This window comes from Malurus melanocephalus, unplaced genomic scaffold (assembly GCF_030028575.1).
Source record: "Malurus melanocephalus ecotype Western Australia unplaced genomic scaffold, MMel_1.1 scaffold_1, whole genome shotgun sequence".
Classification (NCBI taxonomy): domain Eukaryota; kingdom Metazoa; phylum Chordata; class Aves; order Passeriformes; family Maluridae; genus Malurus; species Malurus melanocephalus.
Window position 1 is genome coordinate 1128796 of NW_026623233.1, and position 22041 is coordinate 1150836.

General features: G+C 44.5%; 1 protein-coding gene across 1 annotated transcript; it reads right to left on the minus strand.

Moving 5' to 3' along the window:
* Positions 1-19581: 19581 nt before the first annotated feature.
* TMSB4X (thymosin beta 4 X-linked) lies at positions 19582-21191 on the minus strand. Its single transcript, XM_057389391.1, has 3 exons — positions 21120-21191; positions 20418-20531; positions 19582-20039 (listed from the first exon to the last, which is right to left on the minus strand). Exons 2-3 carry the CDS (start codon positions 20515-20517, stop codon positions 20005-20007), a joined length of 135 nt encoding a protein of 44 aa, XP_057245374.1. The 5' UTR covers positions 20518-20531; positions 21120-21191; the 3' UTR covers positions 19582-20004.
* Positions 21192-22041: the final 850 nt, after the last annotated feature.

Here is a 22041-nt window from a genome sequence, read left to right on the forward strand (position 1 = left end):
TCTCTGCAGGCTGCTGGCTGTCTCTGAACTCAAGCTCACAGCAGCACAGACACGCAGCCATCTCTCACTTCCTCCGGCTGCTGAAAGGAGATATTTGCAAGCCTGTGCTGTGGTGAGCAGAGTCACTTCCTTACCATGTTTGGCCAGAGAAAGAGATTGCACCAAACACRGAAGCACTCATCATTGTGTAGTTCAGGAAAGTATTTCAAGCATCTCTTTTGCCTTCCTGCCCTTTTTTTTTGTCTTTGGTAAAGGAAGATGCATATGTTTCTACATTATATTGTTCGAAAAYAAAAGGCTGAGCAGACTCAGACGTGTCTCAACAGTTTTCCTTGACAAAGTAGGATTCTGCAGTTGAGCTGAAACTGGCTAAAATGCAGTGCAARCTTCAGCAAATGCTCTCAGGGCACTTACTGAGCAAAATGGGGGAAGGAGTAAAGCACCTTGCATGTCCCTGCCTAAGTGAAGTTATACCACACTTGATAAAAAAACAGCTAGGGTATGGRAGAGATTAAGCATGGAGCATGAAAGCAGTAATACCAGTGAGCAAAAGAAGAGCTTTAAATAACTGTTGTTTCAGCACTCTACATGAAAATTAAATGAAAATGCAGTTATTTTCAAGTAAGCTCTGCTGGGATGTGTGCTATTAGCTGGACAGTTTTAAATGCCATCAAAGCTGTTATTTACRGCACTCTTTTTTTCTGTCTCATAAAAGGTCAGTGTCTCAAAGAATTCCTATTAGACTCCCACCTTGGGAGCAGAGTGCACATGAGATTTTTTTGGTGAAGGCAGCAGCCATGAATGCTTRTGAGCACCCCAGGGCCCCAGCGCTGTCACTCCCTGCTGAGGCACRGGAAGATTGTGCAAGCACCTCCACCACATCTGTCTTCGGCTTTTCCAGTGTGAAAATGCTCAGTGAGTGAACTCAGCGTTGAAAACTTGGTGCTCCTTGTTTGGCTGGCACGACTGAGCAAGGGGTGTGAGCCACAAAAGGCCTCAGACTGAATTTAGGGATCAAAGTAAGGCTGGAGCATGCAAAGTGGCTGCTAGGCAATGACCCACAGACGACTGAGGAGGGAGTGTCTCTCTTGTCTTGGCTGGGTGCCCATACACTTCCTGTCCCCAATGAATGCCTYGTGCCCCACAAGCAATGACCACAGCAAAGCACAGTGTGAGCATGACTGCATTTGCAGGAAATCAGTGGTTTTGCTTTCAACACACCTTACCCTAGCAGAAGGACAAGCAAGCAGTGAGAACGACCCAAATGTGTCCAAGGCATCCTGGCCTTTGTGCTCAGCTGCCTTGTCCCTTTGCACAACCCTACAACTGCAGCAGGAAGTCTGCAGCAAGAGGAAATCCATCCCTTTCCCTAGGACAGTGCCCCACACGTGCTGGGGCTCTTTGGCTTTTTCCTCTCACAGGATGGAGGCTTGGGACTGTGTGCATGCTGCATTTCTCATTTCAACCCATCTATGGGACTGGTTMTGCCCTTGTCCAGGCTGGTGGTGCTCCCTGCCAGGCACATGAGCAGTGCTGGTGAGAGCAGCCATGGAGCAGGGTGCCCAAATAGCCATTCTCCCTYGACTACTGGTCAGCAGGGCAGGGGCTCCATGCCTTACATTGCTCTGGCAGAGGGGGTCAGAAAAATCCCCTCTCTGGGAAAGCAGCTGATCCAGCTTCTACCAGGGAAACATTTCAAAGGCAGTTATCATGAAGAAAGTGTGATTCTTCATTAATAGTAATAACAGCAACAGCAGCAGCAGCAAAAACGGGTTGCATTCATCATTCTCTGCACTGAAAAGCTTTCAGCCTCATCTGCCTWAGTTTTTAAATTAACAGCTTCTGGGAGATTAGAGCTTATTGATTTCCCTGGGATTCATCCCATTCCCTGGGATTCAGCCGGGGTTTATCATCACTCTGTGACCACAGCTGATTTGTAGGGCAAGGTTGGTACTTCCCCGCCTCTGCAGATGCTCATGGGCTTCCTCAGAGGCCACGTGCAGAGCTCCAGAGCCCTGCCCACACTGTTGCTAGAGACTAAAGATGACCCTCTAGGAAGATGTAAGGATTGCCCTCTCCAAGTCCCTGGAATGAGAAGGAACAGAGGAAAGATCTTCCTCTGATTACTGCTGATCTTATTTAAGGACAATATTTTCTGGCAAAATTTTTATCCTGTTAAAATGTTGAATTCTTCATTTTTCCTAGCAGCAGTCCACAGAGAAAGGTCACTCCTGTATTGAAGCTAGGAGTTTCCAGTCACTATGGACATGGCTCATCCTCCATTTCCAGCTGGCTGTTATCCTGCTCTGAAATCCCAAACAYTTTCACAGGATGAAAATAAAGATTCCCAGCCCCATGTCCTCACAAGCCTTGGTGGCACCCTCATGCCAGGGAGAAGTGCACAGCTGATGGAAGGGAAGGACAGCCTGAGGGATGTTTGTAGTTACTATAGTAGTTAATACTACTAGTAGTTAGTAGTAGGGCTGCCTGTAGTATTACCCCCTGCATCTCATTTGAGATCATGTGCCACCTCACCTTTGCCACTCTGCCACTCGGTCTGGCCTTCTGCCCATCCAGTACACCCTCAATTCATGCCCAGTTTCCCCTCCTTTTCCTGTTTTTTGCAYACATTTTCTCTTTGCTTCCTGTCACACTTCAGTGCTCGCAGTGCTTGAGAACAAAACTCTTCACAAATGTGGTTACTGCCATGAGCATCAGACAGCTGAGGTTAACCATCAACCTTTGCTTGCACCTCAGAGATGAGCAGCAGCATTTGCAGGGACCAAAGGTCTAAAGCAAAGACTTTTCAGTGTTAGTGGCACCTCCCAGTCCTACGATCACCTAAGGGGTGTCTCAAAGCCTGGTCCTGATCACAGCACCCATGCAGGTTTTCCATGGAATTAAAGGATATCCRGGAGCACCAGGTACAGCCACGTGTTATTCATGTTGTCTTTTGCTTTCACTTTATCATATCAAATGTTACTCAGCTAACTGCTTGGTGTACTGATGGTCACTGCGTGGCAGCTGGTGACTCAACAGCACTGAGTGACAGTGTCTGTGACAGCACTGTGGTGGCCCAAGCTACACCCACAGGCTCAGGGAGCAAAATGACCTGGGGAGATGGTGGGAGGGAAAATCTTGCTGTGTAGAAGCTGTGACATTCACTGAGCACCTATCCCTCAGCCTCTGATCCATTTTGAAAGCACTGATGCTGGACCCCACCATGCTCACACAGCCACTTGCCCAGCCAGGTGTCACCCTCCTCACCCTCACCCTTGCAACAAATGAGGCAAAGTCAGAGTTATTCCGGACAAGAAAAGCCTGGCTCATGTCACTACAGCCAACAGGACGAGTGTCTTCCTTGTCTGCTGGACTCCCATGCAGCAGAAGAGCTCTTGAAGCAGCTGGCCAGAAGCAGTAGCTGGGTTTAAGGTGCTGCTGAATGATGTGCCTGATGAAAGTGACAGAAAATACTCCAGGGTCCCTTAAATTACCCGTGACTCATGGCTCTATGAAGCCATGCCCCTTTCCTGTTTATCTTCTTTATCAGTTTTTTATATAYTGTCTGATACTGTGTCAGCTCTAGTGTTTTATTAGACTTCCAGGTCAAGGGTTTYGAACTTATTTGTCATTGTCTTGTGCAATAAAATAATGTCTTCCAGCTTGRCAGCAAAAAATTTTGGTTTTCAGTGAGGATTTCAATATTCTTTGCAACACATGTAGTTCTCCAGGTGTCTTAATGCTTATTGAGTCACTATAGGCTTCCAGCATTTATAATGAACAGATTATATGTGTTTTTCTCCCAACATGTCCAAAGTTGCCTCTTCACGGCCTCTGACTCTATTATTTCACATCCTTCTTGTATATGAACTCTTAAACCTAATCCTTAAACACCAGTCTGTCTGAGCTAGTATTTTTTGTTTATGTGTTATTCTGCATAACTCTGGAAAGCAGGGCTGGAAAGAGTTTTGAGAGGTCATGAGGGAGAAAGAAAGAGAGAGAGGGAGAGTAAACTCCAGGCAAATGTCTCTTAAATTATGATCAAATGGTAAGTGACTCTGCAGGCTCACAGAATTCTGGGACAAGGATATCTGCAGAAGGAAATAGGTCAAGGACACTGGCTGATATGGGTACAGGCTTSGGTTTGTGGCCTCAGGCAGGAAAGAGTGTCTTTAGCTTCTAGGATATGTGAGGTCTTTGGTGGATCTTCTCTGTTTCAAACATCAGAGTCAGAAGGACRTCCCTGCCACTGGCAGTGAATTGATGGTCATTGTGGGACTGCACAGGCAAAAACTGATGCTAATGCATTGGGTAAGAAGGTTGAGATGCAGGTAACATGTGAGTTTGCCTTCATATTTTCACAGGATTTAAATGCTGAAAGTTGAAGAACTGCTCAGCTGTCTTTGAGGCTGGTGCACCCATAGTCACTGCAGGCACACATGACAAGACATGAACTCAACTGCAGATGTTTGTGACTGAGCATTGCCTGCCTGGGGTAAACAATGCCAAATCAGTCCCCACATTGCCAATATTCATCTCACTGCTCACAAAAAGGAGTGACTGCAAGACATAGCCGAGTAATGCATTACAAGAACCACTGCAGCACCAATCCCATCTGATAGCGCTGATCCAGTAACACACCTGGTTAAGGAGCAGGGAAATAGTTCATGCCATGGTGACCATATGATATAAATTATGTATGGCTTCAGCTGCCCTGTGTTCATGCTATCCCCTAGCATGCAGCTGCTAGCTTCCTGCCCTCATGGTGTGTGCTARATTACCATCAAATCATTTCATTTGCAAAGGTCTGCAGGTCATCTGCTCCAACACTTCACTCAAAGCACAGCCAAGCTTGCATTTGGATGATCAGAGCCCTTGAAACTTTGAAGATCTCCAGTGCTGAAGGTCCCCTAATGCCTCTGCTTCCAATGTTGACTATCCTGATTGCCATAAGCTTTTTTCTAATATACAGCAGTTGTAACTTGTAGGTGGAAAGACTGGTTGTATCTTCTCAATAAGATCCATTGAAGGCTGGATTTGCTCCAAGTAGAACAAACCCAGATTTTCTTGCAGTCTTTTATATCATATGCTCCAGCCCCTAGTTGTTCTCCATTGGACTTGCTCCYGTGTGTCAATGACCTCATTGTACTTCAGAGCCCTCAAAACATTTTCCCAGCTGTAGTTTCCCACTCTCCATTGTTTTCGAACTCGTAAGAAGATCAAGAATGATTAATCTATTTATTTAAAGGAAATAAAATAAAAAGTCATGTAAGGGCACAATCCCTGGGCTGTCTCTGCGTTTAGCATTAGACAGATGGCTCACATTCCACCTGTGTCTCTGGAGGCAGATGCAGCCCAGATCTAAATGGGGAGCTGCTCAGCTGCAGCCATGTCAAATGCTGACCATATGTCACAATGGCTAGTGTCAAGGGGAAGAGGGAAAAATACAGCTTTATAATCCTGCTCAAGTGTCCTGAAAATCAGCACCACAGCCTTGTGCTGTCTCTTTTTTGCTGCAGATCTCAAAAGGACAAGTAAATTTTCCGTCATCAACTGTCAGGCAAATAAGTTCCCTCAAAAGATGAAAGTCACCAGAATACACAATGTCTTCTAATGGCTTGTTCTGGAGTAAAATCGCCTTCACATGAGACCACAGGAGCCACTTTTAAAGCAGCAAACTTCATTTGGAGTTAAGGATGCAAGCAGTAGCCCATATGGAAGTGAGTACAGGAGGATGGAAGAGGTGGCAGCAGTCATATACAGCCTAGAGTAATAGAAAAACTTAGACTGGTGTTGGTCTTTCAAAGGAAAATATTTCTCACTGTTAACTGTATGGAGAGCCTCGGCTATGTACTCATTGTTCTGACTAAGAATTAATCCCTTGACCTCAGCTAAATTAAGTGCTGGGACATTTACTCAGCCATTCAAATAGTGTCACTCAAGACACATGCTAGGGTCCCATTTCTAAAAATGCTACACAGCGAGCACCTAATAATACAATCAGAACATAAAAATARTGCAAAARTCATCATCACATCAATATTGATGARCTCCATATCAGTTTACTACTTGARTAATACACCAAGAAAAGWAATTGTTTTCAAAGTACACAACTGTATGSAGCAATGTCTATGATATATACCCAGGTGTCTGGACAAAGGTTCTGGGAAAAAGTGCATTTGGAGTGTCCCATTAAAGTCCAAACTTACATGGTTATCTCTGACAGACAAGCTTTGTGGTGCTTATCAAGGTTCAGAGTCCATTAATGTGTTTCAGTTTGGGTGCTCAGAGTCATGYACAGTCTTACTAGACAATAAGAAAATTTTAAGCTGAGCTGGAAAAACATCTAAAAATAGAAAGCAATGGGTCTAAACACACAGTTTCATRCTTCTGCCACAAGTAATGGCCAGCAGTTGTACCACAGAAACAACCGTCATATCAGTGCTGCCCTGGTGGTAGTCCAAAAATAATCGTACCATTGCTAGGCATGACTCAAGGAAAAAGAATTACTCTTGTAGCTGGAAAGAACCAAAGGGCAGCATATCCATCTGCTTGCGTTATGGCAGGTTTGCTCTCCATGGTGAGAATTGCAGCTCCCGCAGCTCGGCCCTCTCGCTGTGCCCTGGCAGGAGCGGAGCGCTCTGAGCCACCCGAGCCCTGCACTCCCCACATCGCGCCCCACATGTGCTGCCTACGTGGGAGAGGGACTCCAGGAGAAGCTGCTTCTCAGAGGGAGCAAATTACATGCTTAGCAGACCACAGAAGGTGCAAAGCACACCCAACTGCGCTGTTYTGGAGTCAGCCACGCTCCTTCCCAAAGGCTGCCCCCTCTCCTTCCCTGTGCGGTGGAGCCCCGCGTCGCGGGAAGGGAGTGGTATGGAAACCTGGGAAGGAACAGTCTAAAGGCAGGGGAACAAATAGCTGCTGAAACTGGAATTAGTGTCTCGGTGGGAGGTTGAGAATAAATCTGTCATACTTAGCCTCTCGTTGAGCTATTGCAGAGCAGGACATTGCATCTAACAATGAGCCCAGCAGGTAGCATATAGGAACAATACGGGCTGAAGGAGCTGCCGCTCTCCCTTCTCTGTCGCTTGCCATAAGTATACTTACATAAGTATATACTCATTATTTATGCAACACTGGAGTCCCAGATTCTTCATCTTTACAATAGGCAAAATGACAAAATTCTTGCTGACTGCTTGGCACTTTCGGAGAACAAAGCAAGGAGGAAAGTGGAAACTCCCATTCAATTGATGTGGAAAGATGCAGCAGCACTACATTGGCTTCTCAGGGTTCCCAGCTTCTGTCGCTGCTGGAGGGCCCCAGCCCTTCTCACCCTGCTTCCCTCCCACACTCACAGAATGAGTTCCTAGCTACTGTGGAGATACCTCTCTCTTGCTTCAGCTAATGAGAACAAAACCCATAGGAAAGTTTCCCATAAAAACTCATCAGAAATGGGACTATATGGGTTAGATTTGTCAGAAGTAACACAATCAAGTCCTAGAGTAACTGGGAGTTTCGCTACCTGTGAACAAAGGGGGAAAGTAGAAGGGATCTGAGAATGCCCTGTAATAAAGAAATGAGCTGAGTATGTCATGAATAGACAAAAATTGACCGAGCTACACACTGAAAAAAATGCCTATATTGAATTACCTACTGAAAGTGGTGAGGTGATGTTTATTACCCAAGCCACCATAGCACCCACAGATCACACAGCACCTGAAAGAGTTGGTAGGCTCCATAAAGCGTACTTTTTCAAATTCATACCAAGCCACATTTTTAAAAGCCCAGTCCTTTAAGGATGACTTTGCAGAACARCTGGAGCTGCTACCAAACGTGAGGGTTTCAATGCATACATGTGTCCAAGTGAACTGGATGCTTTTGCAGATCTGTCCCTGCCAGTGCATGCTAACTGATTTCCAAAAGCTGGAATAAATGTAATTAGTCCAGGCACTCAGGGCCGTTTCCAGTCTAAACAACAGAAGTGGCAGTGCAATTAATATTYTAATTTTCTTTGTAATAAAAAAATCAACAGTTGTTGATGCTGTTAGCACTCAGAGCACATTTCTTAATTACGAGAGATGCACTATAGCCCCCTCCCTCAGTCTGTTTGTGTGGATGCTCTGGGATCCTTCACTTTCACAGGAGCACTCGAGTCTGTCCTTACAGACTAACACAAAGGAGCAGAGTGTGAAACACTGCAAATCAGGAAACATATGGGAATAAGAAGTGAAAGAACAAAGAAGGAGGAAAACTGTATTCATAAAGGCARTAGGGCTAGGCAAATATATAAGGCTGTATATTAACCTATAAATGCTTCACATAACTACGAATGTCTGTACTCAGAACTTTAATTTTAATACGCTGTGAGGATTACATGTGTGTGCTCCTAAATACAGCATTCACCCAACATATTAAACACACCTACAAAAACAATTGCACAGGATCTAGGGGAAAAAGCTAAATAAAACTATGAGTTAGATTTTTTTATATGGGAGATCAGCCATTCACACATTTTAATGTTCTTTAAAGTTACTGGAAGAAAAYCAAGACAACAAGAAGTTAGTGATAGTAACAGATCTTGATATTTGGTTCATTTCATGGGGGATTTATGAGATACATATTTTACAATGTTKTTACTAAGATTGCTTTGCCTAAAGTGGACTAAGATTCTTTGCTTTGGCCCTGAACTCTAAAGCCACAATCAACCAAATAACATCCATAAACTGCAGTTTTCTTAAGAGGAAAAGAGGCACTGCCCTGTCCCAAATTTTATCTGCTAAATGATGGAAATTCCAGCTAATATTTGTATATGTTGGAATTATACCAAGAATATAAATCAGAGAATACTGTATAAGAAAGGTGTACATTTGTACAGTACAAGCTCCACTGTTGCTTTAAAATGACCAAATGTTTACCATTAAGGTAAAATAAGCAGAAGATCAAGAAGAGGATAAGTTATAAAATTGAGGTGAAATAGAAGCTTGCAAGATAGCACTGAAAAAGGGCAGTTAATAATTTTCTGCACTATTATTTTGCTGCTGAAATATGACTTCTTACTGTGAAACAAAATCACTGGTCACAACTGAGAAAGGCATTAAAAATATCATCATAATAAACCCACTTCATTTAATCTTCATTTAATCCTCATATATTCATGCCGGTTTTCTGAAGGTGGTAAAGTATGTGTATTGTCAATTTAACTACTGACAGAGTTAAAAGTGTGGAGTTTAAAAAAAAAAAATGTCATTGCCTTAAGGGATAATGTATGTATGACTGAGTGTCTAAAAAGCAAAGAATGATCACAGTATGAGCTAGAGGAAATAAAGGTGGCACCTTACATGTCTGTTGAGTTCCTAACTTTTGTCTAGCTCCAGATAAACCTTGAACTATAAATATTTCTCTAAACAATGATAGTGCAGCCTCATGCTGCCTYCTTAATTTGGTGAGTGCATGGTGGGTTGCTGAGGGATGAGGAAAAGAAAAGAACTGCTCTTGAGCAGGGATCAGCTTCCTCAACCTTGAAAGACAGGGATGGCAATGAGGGGTGGAGATGGTGGTTATTCCCACTGAAGGAACRTTCTTTTCCTTCTGCTTGTAGAAAAGTCTGTTTACATGGGCACCTTTCTTTTCCTAACSAAACCTAGTAATATCAGGCAGTAAATGATGTGTCAAGACTCAGTGCAGATGTAAATTTCCAGTTTCTCTAGGCTYAATTCACAGAGCCATCCACACCCTTGGTCCAGCTGAGTATTTGAAATATAACCCACAAGAGTGCAGTAACAGGCTCTTGTTATAAGGGACTCCTCATGATCTCTGTTAGGCTGGTTTGGTGACCTAACTTTGGTGTAATTTGAAAGACCAAATTGAGCAGACRAGTTCCCATTAATGTCAGCAGAGATGCCTGAAGTTGGTAGCTGTATATCTACTTGTTTGTTGAGATAAAACTGAARTGTGTTTTAACATGAAAAATTTGTTAGCTGTGTCAAAAACATAGTAATTATTAAAATTCTACCAAGGATTATATATGCAAATTAAGAGACAGCTTTCATCTATATCTATAATTTTCCTACAGTGTACACTAATAAATGGGATACTGCAAACTCACACTGGAGGTATTTCTTCATCTGTTGAGTATTGTAACGTTTGAATGTTCATAAGGACAAAAGTGTGTTTGACTACCTCACTGGAAATATGTTTTGCATATTAGGAAGGAAAGTCTGTGTGTGATATACCCCTTCTATGCAAGCAATAAACTGTGGATAAATTGTGCTGAATTTGTAATAATGGCCTCACTACTGTCAAAYGCAAGAATAGTGGCTGAAGCAGCAGACAGTCCATTACCAGATTAAAAATCTATACTCTGCATTTATGGAAGGARCAATCTATAAGTGCCCACTAACATACATTCATATCACAAAGGATAATGTCTCAGACTTCATTAGATCTATTGGAAGAATTCAGTGTATATGGCTGAAATTCAGCACGGCATTATAAATAATTCACATTGGCAAAGACCAAAGCACAGCCCTTGATCACATAATTAATTGATTTATCTGCACAGAGAAGAACTGCCAAATCTTTGTTCACTGTGTGTTCACGGTGTGTGGTGTCCACTCCTCTGATTTGTCCCACTGGTTACTGCCACCATCCCTCAGCTTGGAGCATGCCCACCCCATAAACGCTTCTCCACACAGGAGTGGACAAGGGGGTGCACTGCTACTGATTGCTTCACTATCATAAACTTTTATTACTTTGTTCTCTCTGGGGACCCATTTTCTTTTAAGAACAATAACATTTTARAAAGATACCATGCCTGAAGATACGTGATTAAGATGCCCATAATATAGCACTGATCTAAGCTATATTACTTCTGTAAAAATATCAATAAAAAGGAATTTAAAACACATTAACTACTGCATGGTACTCCAGTTTCTTGTCTGCCTTTAATTCTGCATGCATATTTGGATACTGTTCTGTGTGAAGGATGATGAGTGAGATGCTACTTCTCTGGGTGGTTCCATCTTTGCTCTCTCTGAGCCAACCGCAAGYAATAAAAATGAGACTTTTCAAGATTACTTGAAAAGAGCTGGACAAGAGGGTTGACCCTCTCCCCCTGCCCTCTTCTGAAGCACTGTGCAGAACAGATTTGCCCAGGGCCAGGCTCTAGCTGAGGCTTGCTGCTTCCCTGGACATACCCAGCTGAAGCCATGGTTGCCCTTCCCATCACCTGTGGCTCCATATTTGTCACCTGTGCCAGGTGGACTCTTACAGAGTCCTGCAGGCACAGCAGTGGTCTTGGCTACTGAGCAAGGCAGTGATCAGGGCAGGAAGGCCTTGAGCAAACAGTAAAGCCTTTTTGTCTCAGCATTTGGAAACATGCTCCATTTGGAAATGTCATTTGTTTGTCTGTCTCTGTGTGTGTGTGTGTGTGTGTGTGTGTGTGTGTCTGCTGTAAACAAAAGGTTCTCACATTCATTCAGGCCAGTTCTGCATCGAGCTGAATCCTGACCAGCAGCAAAGCTGTCTCCTCTCCCTGCTGACTGTAAGGAGAAGCAGCAATGATTCACTGGTCTTCACATGGAGATTTCACACGTTTTYCTCAGCATACATGCCAGTTCCACTACACACAGCCTGCTTAGCTTACACTGCTGAGTAAAAGGACATACAGCACCTCCACATCCCTGCTGTGCAAGATAAGCAGACTGTACTGATATGAAATGTAATTGATTTCACTGGCACAGCCTGTCCTGCAGCTCACAGGCGACAATCTCAAATTATTCAAAGGGATCAGTAATCTGCTATTAAATTGCAACTATTAATATGTGATACTGKTTTTTCAAACACCCCAGTGAACTATTTGCAATGGCTTCCTTTCTTTCTTTATAACATCAGCCTCCTTCTTTTTCCTTCCATTTATATCCTCCATATATACTTTTCTGAGCACTCCTGAAGGATGACATGTAGGAAAAAAAAGCTATACCAAGACATAATTACACTGGCATAGCTAACAGAAAAGACCTAGATGTTTCAAATGTCAGTAGATCTGAAGATGTGTGGGCAGGATTTACAACAGTGGTATGTTGCCACTGGTAACTGACTGCATTTTTAACCTTCCCGCTGCTGGCTAGCAGCGTGAAAAAGGATAAGTCTAGGAATTTAGCGCCAGAAATAAACAAGCTCATTACAACCCCCTAAAACTTATTGCTTTGAAGCCAAGACAAACAAGGGGAAGGAGTGTATAAAGGTTACAGTGGAGCTCTTTCTTCCTGATGGGAAGCCTACACAGCACCTAACCCTTCCAGTTTCCTGGCACGCAGCTGTTTCCTCTGCTGGATCAGMCCCAGGGACCAGCCTTGGTCACTCCATATCGAGGGGAAAGGAAAGAGTGAAGCTTTTGCTGGGAGTATTTTAAAGGCACAGCCATCTCAGGCAGAAGGTACTTGATGGAATTCCACTGTCAAAAAGCTGGCAGAAGTCTCCTGCTGAGACTGAGCAATTTGGAGACACCAAGCAATGTGACAGACTATCAGACCATAGAGTGGAGTCAGGCAGAGAATCTGAAGCAAGGAGTAGTTGCTGATGGGGTGTGACACCCACAGTTTGGGTATGATGAGTGAGGACCAAGGAGAAGACCAAACTTCTTGGGCATAAAAGGGTGGTATTATTAGGGTGCTCATTTAGAGGGAGAAGAGCAAAATTAGGGCAGGATTCAGTGAAAAATAAGAATATGTGAAAGGAGACAGTGAGAAGAGAAAGCCTTGAGATATGTGATTGCACTTCATGTGTTGTGCAAAGAGAGGGGATACTCCCATTCCTTCTGAGAAGTGATCATTGCAACAGAGCCCTGACTAGAAGGCCCCTCACAAGCTGATATCATAACCTGGGGAGCGTTGCAAGGGACTAAAACGATGTTATTAGCCTTAAGTAGACACTTAAATGAAACAATAGCCTCTTATTTAGAAAACTCACTGAAATGAAGRCAACCACACCTGCTCAGCACCTTGACATTTAGCAGGGATTTCGTTTCAGCAGGGAGGGAAATTTCACTGGAAGTTGTCAGCACCCAACTGCTCCATTACCATAAGCCCAAAATATGCATTTTGAAGTCTTTTAGGCAGCCAAACTGAAAACTGTGTGAAACCATTCCTCRTCTCAAAACACTGTTTACTGTTTTTTTGTGATCTTGGAAAGTGCAAACCGTAGATGTTACAGCATTGCCTTTGCTGAAAACAGACTCTACCTATCAGCTCACACATTCCAGCTGAAAACAATATAGAACAGACAGTGCTCTGCTCGTGCTGCGATGCACGTGATTAAACAGCTCTTCCATTTAAAGACCTTTAGGAGAATGCCAGTCTGTTCCCAGTTTTAACCTTTAAAATGCAGCAAGGACTTTGAGAGAGACTTTGGCATTTCTCAGTGTAACCCACACCTCCCACACACAGCAGGGATGACTTTACAAGCAAAGCACCAGGGAAGCAGGCGTACAGGGATGTGTACAGTCTATGGACCCCTGAAAAGGGTGCATGACTCCCAGAATTTCACCTGTATTCCCCTTGGCATCATTCCAACACCTCGTGCTGAGAAGTGGTGTCATTTATAGCCTCATTAATTTTCAGGGCTTCCCCTTCCCCCCTCCACTTATTGCTGGCAAGTCAGCTGCCACGAGCAAAGCAGCAGATTTTTTTCTGTCTCTCAGAGTGATAATTAAAGTTGCTGAAAAAAAAAAATAAATCTCAAAATTAAAGAAACGTGAAGTTCTTCCCAGGACCAATGTTCTTTGCGTGATCCAAGCATCAGCTGCTTTTGCAGTTTTGAGCTATGGAGATGAGAGTGTCTGGGATCCATCTGTCCTGCCCTAACATGTCAGAATCATGGGGTATAGCTCAGCTGCTGGGAGATTTCTTATTCCTAATTTATTCTGCAACAATACAGTGAGAGCAAAATCATGGATGCCTTCACCAACTCACTTAATTTCTTGCAATGTTTTGTTTGCTACTGCTAGGGAATAGGAATATTTGTATAAAGCTCATCTTTTACTGCTTTCTCGTGAAAGTCATTTTATTGTGCTCTCCATGATAAATTTTCATGGGACCTTCTAGCCTTTGATGTACCATAAGGACAAGATTTTTTGAAGAGGCAGGCACTAGGCTCCCCATCAGCAAAAGCCTTCACACAGCCTGTAGTATCCTTAATCTAGTAATTAATTTCTTTAAGTAAGGGATTTATATATGAACTGCTTGCCCATTCTTCAGATGCAAAGCAGCCCTAAAGCCATCACTGAGCCTGGACGATAAAATTGTGGCTGGTCCGCATTCCAGCATCCTGCCAGTAGGGCTGAAGAATTTTGTGCTACTGCTCTGTGTGGTTGAAACTTTGTGACTCAAGTGATGGGGAAGCCCAATTGAAATGTTCAAATAAAAAATGCTCTGCTGCCCTGGGGAGTGCCCTGGGGCTGCCCCTGGTAGCCCACCCTGTGACACTGCCAGCAGTGAACACCACAGGATGACCTGGCAATGGGTYCCCCTTCTCAAGAACCCCAAATGGTGTGAGAACCCCAAACCTGCTGTGAGGCCAGAGGGTGCTCTGCATACTGTAGAGGGTTTCCACTTTGGCAGTGTGGATACTTGGGGCCATGTCCACCTTTCTGTCTGAGGATGTCACTCTGCAATGGCCTCTTTTTCCTCACCACCAGTTCTCACATTAAACATTAAGAAAAAGGTGCAAAAAGAATGGACTTTTTTATTCACGCTGCCCAATGTGGCAGTGGCATTTCTCAGAGGCAGTGCCCAGTTTAGGCAGAGGGATGAAGAATATCCTTMTGTTGGCTCAATTTTCTTGTACAGACCACATGATAAAGAGCAGGTGAGGTGAACCAAGATGCATGAAAAATTCATTCAGCAAGAGATTTTTCTGATTATTACGCAGCTCCAAAATTCTCTGCATTACCTTACATCAAAACCTAGCTGAGCAGAGGGCCTTAAAGATAAATTCCAAAACTTCAAGTGATGGTTGAAGAAGTATTTATCCATTTCAAAACATTTCAAAATGCTATACCTGACTAATATAAACCATATATAGTTATATGCCAGATGGAAAGGAAGCATCATTATAAAAAATAAAATACAAAGTAATATCCAAAGACATTTGTAAAATACATTAGGTAAGATTTGAACCATCTGAGAGCATGAATTTCATTCTTTTGGACTACAGAGTAGATTACAGCAAGTTCATTTGACTTATTTTAGAGACCTGAATGTTACTGCTGTAGTTTCACACCACTAGAAGATACTAGGAATAGCTAAATTTTTCATGACAGTATTATAGAACATGCAAATGCATTCCTCTTCTTRGTTTGGTATTTGCTGGGGAGAGTTATTTCTATTTTTGTGGATTTTTGCGTATCAAGCAGATCCCTAAGTGTTGTAAGTGTAATCAAAGAGCRCTGCAAATGTCTGTTCATGGAATCTGCAATGTCTACTAAATCATATGAGGTTTTTTTTCAAGCCCGAATTGCAAGCCCATGACCACATGCCAAAGATAAAATAATGAGAATTGCAATAGTGGGGAACATTGKCTTCATTGCTGAGAAGTCTTTGGTCAATATCATGATGAATATTTTTTGTCTTCATTGCTGAGAAGTCTTTGGTCAATGTCATAATGAATTTTTTTCAAGACAATGTTTTGATTGGACATGTGGTGAATATTTGGGGACTATTCAAGTGCTGGAAATATATTTAAATTGGAGTAAATCCACTCACTCAGCTCCAAAATATTGCTGAATTGAAAATCTGTGTTAGGCAAAACATAAATTTAAAGCCATCAGAAAGGTCACAGGAATTGCAAATTTAAAAAAAAAAAAATTACTTGTGTCACTTGTGTTCTTTGCATATTATGGCCTGAAACCAAAGCAAAAGTGAGGCTATAGGACTATATTTGACTCTGCTTTGCCATCAGCATCCACTCACTGTGAGGGAGCAGTGGTTGCAGAATCTCCCAGTTGCCAGTGCTCATTATATTGCATGAATCTTGTTGTGCCTGACAGTTTTCATAAAGCCCAAGCTCCATGAGACTGAAAAATCTCCCGAGAACTCCAGTTTTTGATTACAAGGGAAAAAAAGCAATGTTGTAATCCTCACGATTGTAGAAACAAGAGAAAAAAAATTATCTTTGCTCTGCTCCCAATATGCTAAAAGCTCATTAACCCAGAGGCAAAATGAAGCATGTCTTAGAACACACTATGTTTGATTTTTTTTTTCTTTCCAAGCAGGAATAAGAGGAAGTCAGAGAGGAGTCTGACATTTTTAAAACCTAGTAAATGCGATACTGGAATTCAGATCATTAACTTCAGCTGAAAACAGAGAGAAAAATRGAATCTAATCATTAAGCCACAGAATTTTGAAACAGGTGTATGGTAAAGGGCAGAGCATTAAAAAAAAAATTAAAAAATCACCATATCACAGGAACACCAGCAAATGAATCTGCCAGACAGCATACTAATAATGGATAAATATTGTCTGCAATTCCTTTTCTGGGAGTTAACAGAATAGCTGATTTTATTAGAATTTGGTTGCCTTGCCTGTTGAATTGAAAATGCACAGAGCTGGCGCATCAAAGGATCTCAAGGAACGACAAGCCTGACATAGGTGGCTTTGCACAGTCATCCTGTGTGTCAGGACTGTGCATCAACAAATAAGCAAGAGCTGCATTTTTTTWATTTCTTCACACTCCTTTTAGTATCAGCCCCATGGAACTGCTGCACTGAACATTGTATCATGTGCTCATTGTGTTTTATGTGACATTTGCAGCAGCTCATGGCTCCTTATTAAAAAAATTCTGCTGTGCAGCAGCTGTATGTGGCAGCCATATAAGATCACAATACACAATAGGAACAGCTCATTTCTACACTGTTTCTAGGGAAGTAAAGGGTTACTAGGGGAAGTGTGGTGTTCTATCACACATTCAACATTGCACAAAAATAGCCTAGAAGACCAAAACGCTTGCATTGAAGTCTCCATATTTCTGTAATTAATACCACAATGATCTATTTTGGATACGGTTAGCATATGCTTTCTGTCCAATATATGTATAGTTARTGATATCTGGGGGCATGCATGAAAGGGAGCGAAAATCTTCTGAGAAATACTGAGAAAGGAAGAATTTGCTTCATTACTGGAGGGCAGAGCTGCTCACCACATCACCTCGGCAGAGCTGCCTCTGGGCTGGGGGTGGGGAGACAGAACACCAGACACCACAAGTCTCATAGGGCTGGCAGAGTGTGCCTGCACAGAGTGTGAGATCAAAACCCATATGTTTCTGTTTCTGATGACCCTTTTTCATAACCAGGTTTTGGGCTGTATTTTTTTTTTTCCTAGTAAATTTGTGGCTGATGAAAGTTTCTAGACTGACAGCTGAAGAGTGATTTTATTAGCAACACCCAACAACCATGGCAGACACAGCCCTGATTATCACAATCGATTCATCCAAGCCTTCATGTTTCACACCACCCATTGCATTGCTGTGGAATAGYTGTCAGATGTGACCACCTCAATACTGCCAGTGCAAAGCATGGCAAAGGCCTGCCAAAATTTTCTTTGAATGTATGCAAAGAGCTGAGCAAGGAGCAAAGCAGGGAACAATAGTCTCCAGCCAGTAATCCCTGATTCTGACCTGGAAGGTTTAGCTCCCAGTTGATTTTGTAGTTTTATTCCGTCCTTGATGGCAGAAACAGAGCTTCTCTCACAGGAGTAGTATCTTACTGCCTTATCTCCTGAAGGTAGATTTGAGCCTCACCACGTCGTGTTGGCACCCTTTGACCAGCRCTGATCACTTTGGACTCGCAGTTCTGAAGTCACAGGCCCCAKAGCTCATCACATTTTTGCTGAACGAATTACAGCACGCACTCGCACTGCCTTACGCAGAGCTGTGTGCACCTCACTCTTTGCCTGCCTCAGAAAGACCTTGCTGGTTTTTTTCCCATCGATAAACCCACACTGAGCTGGCTCTTGCTTCTACTCATCTGTGCACGTGCAGCTCACACTGTTCGCTTCTGCACCGAGTCGTGCCACAGCCCATCTTACCTGATTAAGATCAGCAGCTGGGAGTTGATTAATTGACTTTTCAGAAACTCAGCTGTAAGTTTCCCRTCTTTCCCATTATACACAGGGAATAAAGTCAAAGCTTAAACAAGCACAAGAAATGGTTCATTTCCTTCCTGAACTCATCACCTTAAATTACTGCGAAGGTCCTTATATGCCACCGGGACTTCCCAAATCTTCCCATGGACTGCATCAAAAWATCCCAGATCTGAACAGAGATTCTTATCAAACACTCAATTCTGCAAGGTTTCCACTGCTGGGGGGGTGGGGACTGTGCCCACAAGCATGTGGCACCCCCCAGCTCCCACCTTTTCCAGAAGCACAGCCAGCCACCAAACCTCCAAGGAGAGGAGCCCCACTGTCCTCAGCGGTGCAAAACCAAGGACAGTTTATTGTTGCACTCAGACGCTTCCAGGGAGCAGTGATAGGATGAAACCCCAAATCAATGTGACCCCGCTGAGTCAGCAGAGCCTCAGCAAAACTCAAACTTCCCCAGAACTAATTTTGCTTTATAGGAACTGGCTGAAATTAATGCAGCCTCAAATCTGTAAGATAAAACTGAGGCACTGCAGAAGCAAGCTCACCACCCTCCTACAGGTTATCTGACAGCATTTTTTTCCCCAGAATGTTCATTACTCACTCCACTGATGAAATTCATGACTACTRAAGTCAACTCCTACTGATCTCCCTGGATCACAGGTTTTACCCGCAGTCATTTGTAGAGAAAAATAACCAAAAACTGTCCCAGGCCTGAAAGAATTGCCATAAACCAGCAATGAGGAGCGTGGCTATTTGCATGCCACATATATTATTTTATAAGTTACTACAATGTTATTGTCCCCAAATGGTCCATTTTGAGTTTTTAAAGAGAATGTAGCTTTTTAAGCTTTGAAACAGGTTCTTAGGATCCAGCAGACTGTTAGATGTTGTTCAAAACATGAGCAACATTGTAGCAAAATTATTTTTATTCCCACGGGACACCAATCACTAAATGCTTTATAATATAAACTAAAAGGCTTATGTTGAATCTTGAATTTAAAGTTCAACTTACAGTTTCCTTTAAATACAATATCAGAATAACAACCCTTAATTATTAAACAAACTAATTATGGGTTTATACAACCGAGGCTGAATCTCTGCAACAGTACAGAATGATTCTTAATAAAAGAGCTATGCRATGGGTGGGGCAAAGCAATAAATGCAGCCCGATTTTTTTTTCCTTTATCTCTACATTCAAGAAATATTTAAAGCAATATACTCACATGCTGAAAAATTACAAGATAAGCAATTTTTTACTGAAATCTAAAAACTAGCTTCGAGGATCACAAGTTTATCTATTGGTGAGCACACATACTGAAAAAAATGGTGATTGATGTTTGAAGCATCTCCAAAGGTTTTATAGTATCCTGTGTCTCAGTACCGGCTTTWGTGCTTCTTTTCCAGTGATACAATTCTCCAAAGAGAGGACATAAATACCATCCAGGTTTTAAAACATTTTATTTGCATATTAAAAAAATTGTGCATTCCAATAATTAAAATCATTTGAACAACAAAAAAATGGCACTCGATTAACTGCATTTTACAGCTCGCAGGACCTCGGTACAGCTTTGCATTTATTCGTGTGTTACTCTAGTTTACTGTAGTCCCACCCAAGTTCTTCTTTCATCAACATGCAAGCTCTTTCATGCCACCAGGACCAAAGCCAGACAGGCAGAGGGAAAGGCAGCGCCTTCATTCAGTGTCAGTAGTTCTCTCTATTCTTTTGATGTGAAAGGGGCAGTACAGTCATTTTAAACTTTATCCAACCTCTTTGCATCTTACAAAGTTAAACAGCTAAAAGAAGTAAAATAAGAAGGCAATGCTTGTGGAATGTACAGTGCATAATTTGGAAGGGCAGATTTCATTACGATTCACCCGCTTGCTTCTCCTGTTCAATTGCTGAAAAGGAGGAAAAAAACAGAGGAGAGAAAACAAAATGAAAATCGAGAACCTGAAATGCATTCACATGACAATTGCTATAAATAGCTAAAATAAAGGTACATTTTTAGCTACAGATCAAAACAGGGAGTAAATAATTGTAAATGAAGCGCTGCTAGGCGGTGGGTTCAGGTTTTCGCTGTCTGGCACAGACACAGCCGCGTATCCTCCCTCCACCCCGCACCGCCGCACCCCCGGCTCCCGCCTGCCGCCCCTCTTTGTCTCCTTCCGCCTCCCTCTCTTCATCCTTTCCTCCCTCCCTCCCTCCCTGCCCGTCTCCCTCCTTCCCTGCCTGCCTCCCTCCCTGCCTGCTCTTCCCCGCCGCCTGCCCGCACTCACTTTCTTTTGAAGGCAGCGGGTTTTTCTCTTGCGTCTCTGTCTTCTTCAATTTGGACTTGTCAAATTTCTCGATCTCAGCCATGTCTGGTTTGTCGGACATGTTGGCAGGTGACTCTGCGCACGGAGGGGAAGGGAAGAGCCCGTTACCCCCGGCGAGGGCTCCCCGGCCCCCCCGGCATCCCCGCGGGGCCGCGCCCGCCGCACCCAACGCGGGGACCGGCGGGAGCCGCACGCTCCAGCCGGTGAAAAAAAAACCCGCTTCACCCCCGACATATTTAAAAATAATAGTAATTTTGAAAAAAGTCGGTTTAATCCAGCATCCCAGGCGTTGCGGCTCGCCACCRGCTTCCACCGGGGGCAGCTCCCATTATCTGCGCGCTGCCGAGTACAATAGAGGGGACGCACCCGGCGCTGACCGCGTTTTTAACTCGTTAAGGGAAAAAAAAAAGTAAAAAATACAGCCCTGGGACGGTAAAAAAGCCGGCTTGCGCCTCGCACGCCACCGCCCTGCAGCAGCGCGCCCTCAGACAATACCCCCAGGCGGACAATAGCCCCCTCCCTTCCTCCTTGMCTCCCTCCCACCCCCCCGGACAAAACCCCCGCGCCCTGCCCTGCCCAAGGTCCCCCCCGGCAGGGGTGCGGGGTTCATGCTGCCCGCGCTGAGGGGCCCGGGGGGGTGTCTGGGGGTGCGGCGGGACCCACCGGTGTCGCCGCGCGGTGATGCTCAGTCCCCGGCTCGCTGCTGCCGCCGCTCCACACGCCAGTATAAAGGGCGCTCGCTGGCGGGGCGGTTTTATCTCCGTGCCTATGCAAATGACGGTGATGTCACCACTAACCATTTTGCCGCTTTCCGCGTTTTTCTCCCTCTTCTTCTTTCCCCCCAGTGCTTCCTTCCCCTCCCTTTTTGCCCAGCCCTCTTTCTCTCCGTGCACACGCGTACACGCACACAAAGCTACACACAGGCACGGACACACACGCGCAGCTTTCGGCTCGGCTCGTAGCCGAGCATCGTCCCGGTCTGCTCGGACCCTGCCCCGGCCCCGGCCCACCGGAGGCAGCCCCAAAACGGGCCGGAGGAAGCGGCCACTGCCCCCGAGTGCCGGGCCCCCGCCCCGGGGCTGCTGCGTGTCCGGGGCGGGCCGGGCTGGGGGCTGGGGCCAGGACAGAGGCAGGGACCGGGACCGGGGCAGGGACCGAGGCCGCGGCAGGAGCAGGGACCGGGACCGGGGCAGGGACCGAGGCCGCGGCAGGAGCAGGGACCGGGACCGGGGCAGGGACCGGGACCGGGGCAGGAGCCGGGACCGGGACAGAGGCAGGGACCGAGGCCGGGGCAGGGACCGGGACCGGGGCCGGGGCAGGGGCAACCTTGGCGGCGGAGGGCTGTGCTCGGCTGGAGCCGGGCGGTGGTTGTGCTCCACATCCCTGCGTGTCGCTCTCCTGGTTGAGCARTATCATCTCGCTGATAACGTTACTCAAATGTCGGCATTTAGAAGGAAAAACCGAAACCTTCGTCCCTTCAGAGCTCCGGGAGCTGCCGCCGGCGCGCCCCCCAYCCCCCTCCCCAATCCCCCGCTGCCGTCGCATCCCGATGCACGGAGAGGAAAATCCCATTGCCGCTGTCCCT

Bases quoted from the DNA above. Each gene is read 5' to 3' on its own strand.
- TMSB4X (XM_057389391.1), bottom strand. From the start codon at position 20,517: ATGTCCGACAAACCAGACATGGCTGAGATCGAGAAATTTGACAAGTCC. The intron at 20,040-20,417 runs GTGAGTGCGGGC...CCTCCTTTTCAG, and splicing joins CCCGCTGCCTTCAAAAGAAA to CAATTGAACAGGAGAAGCAA.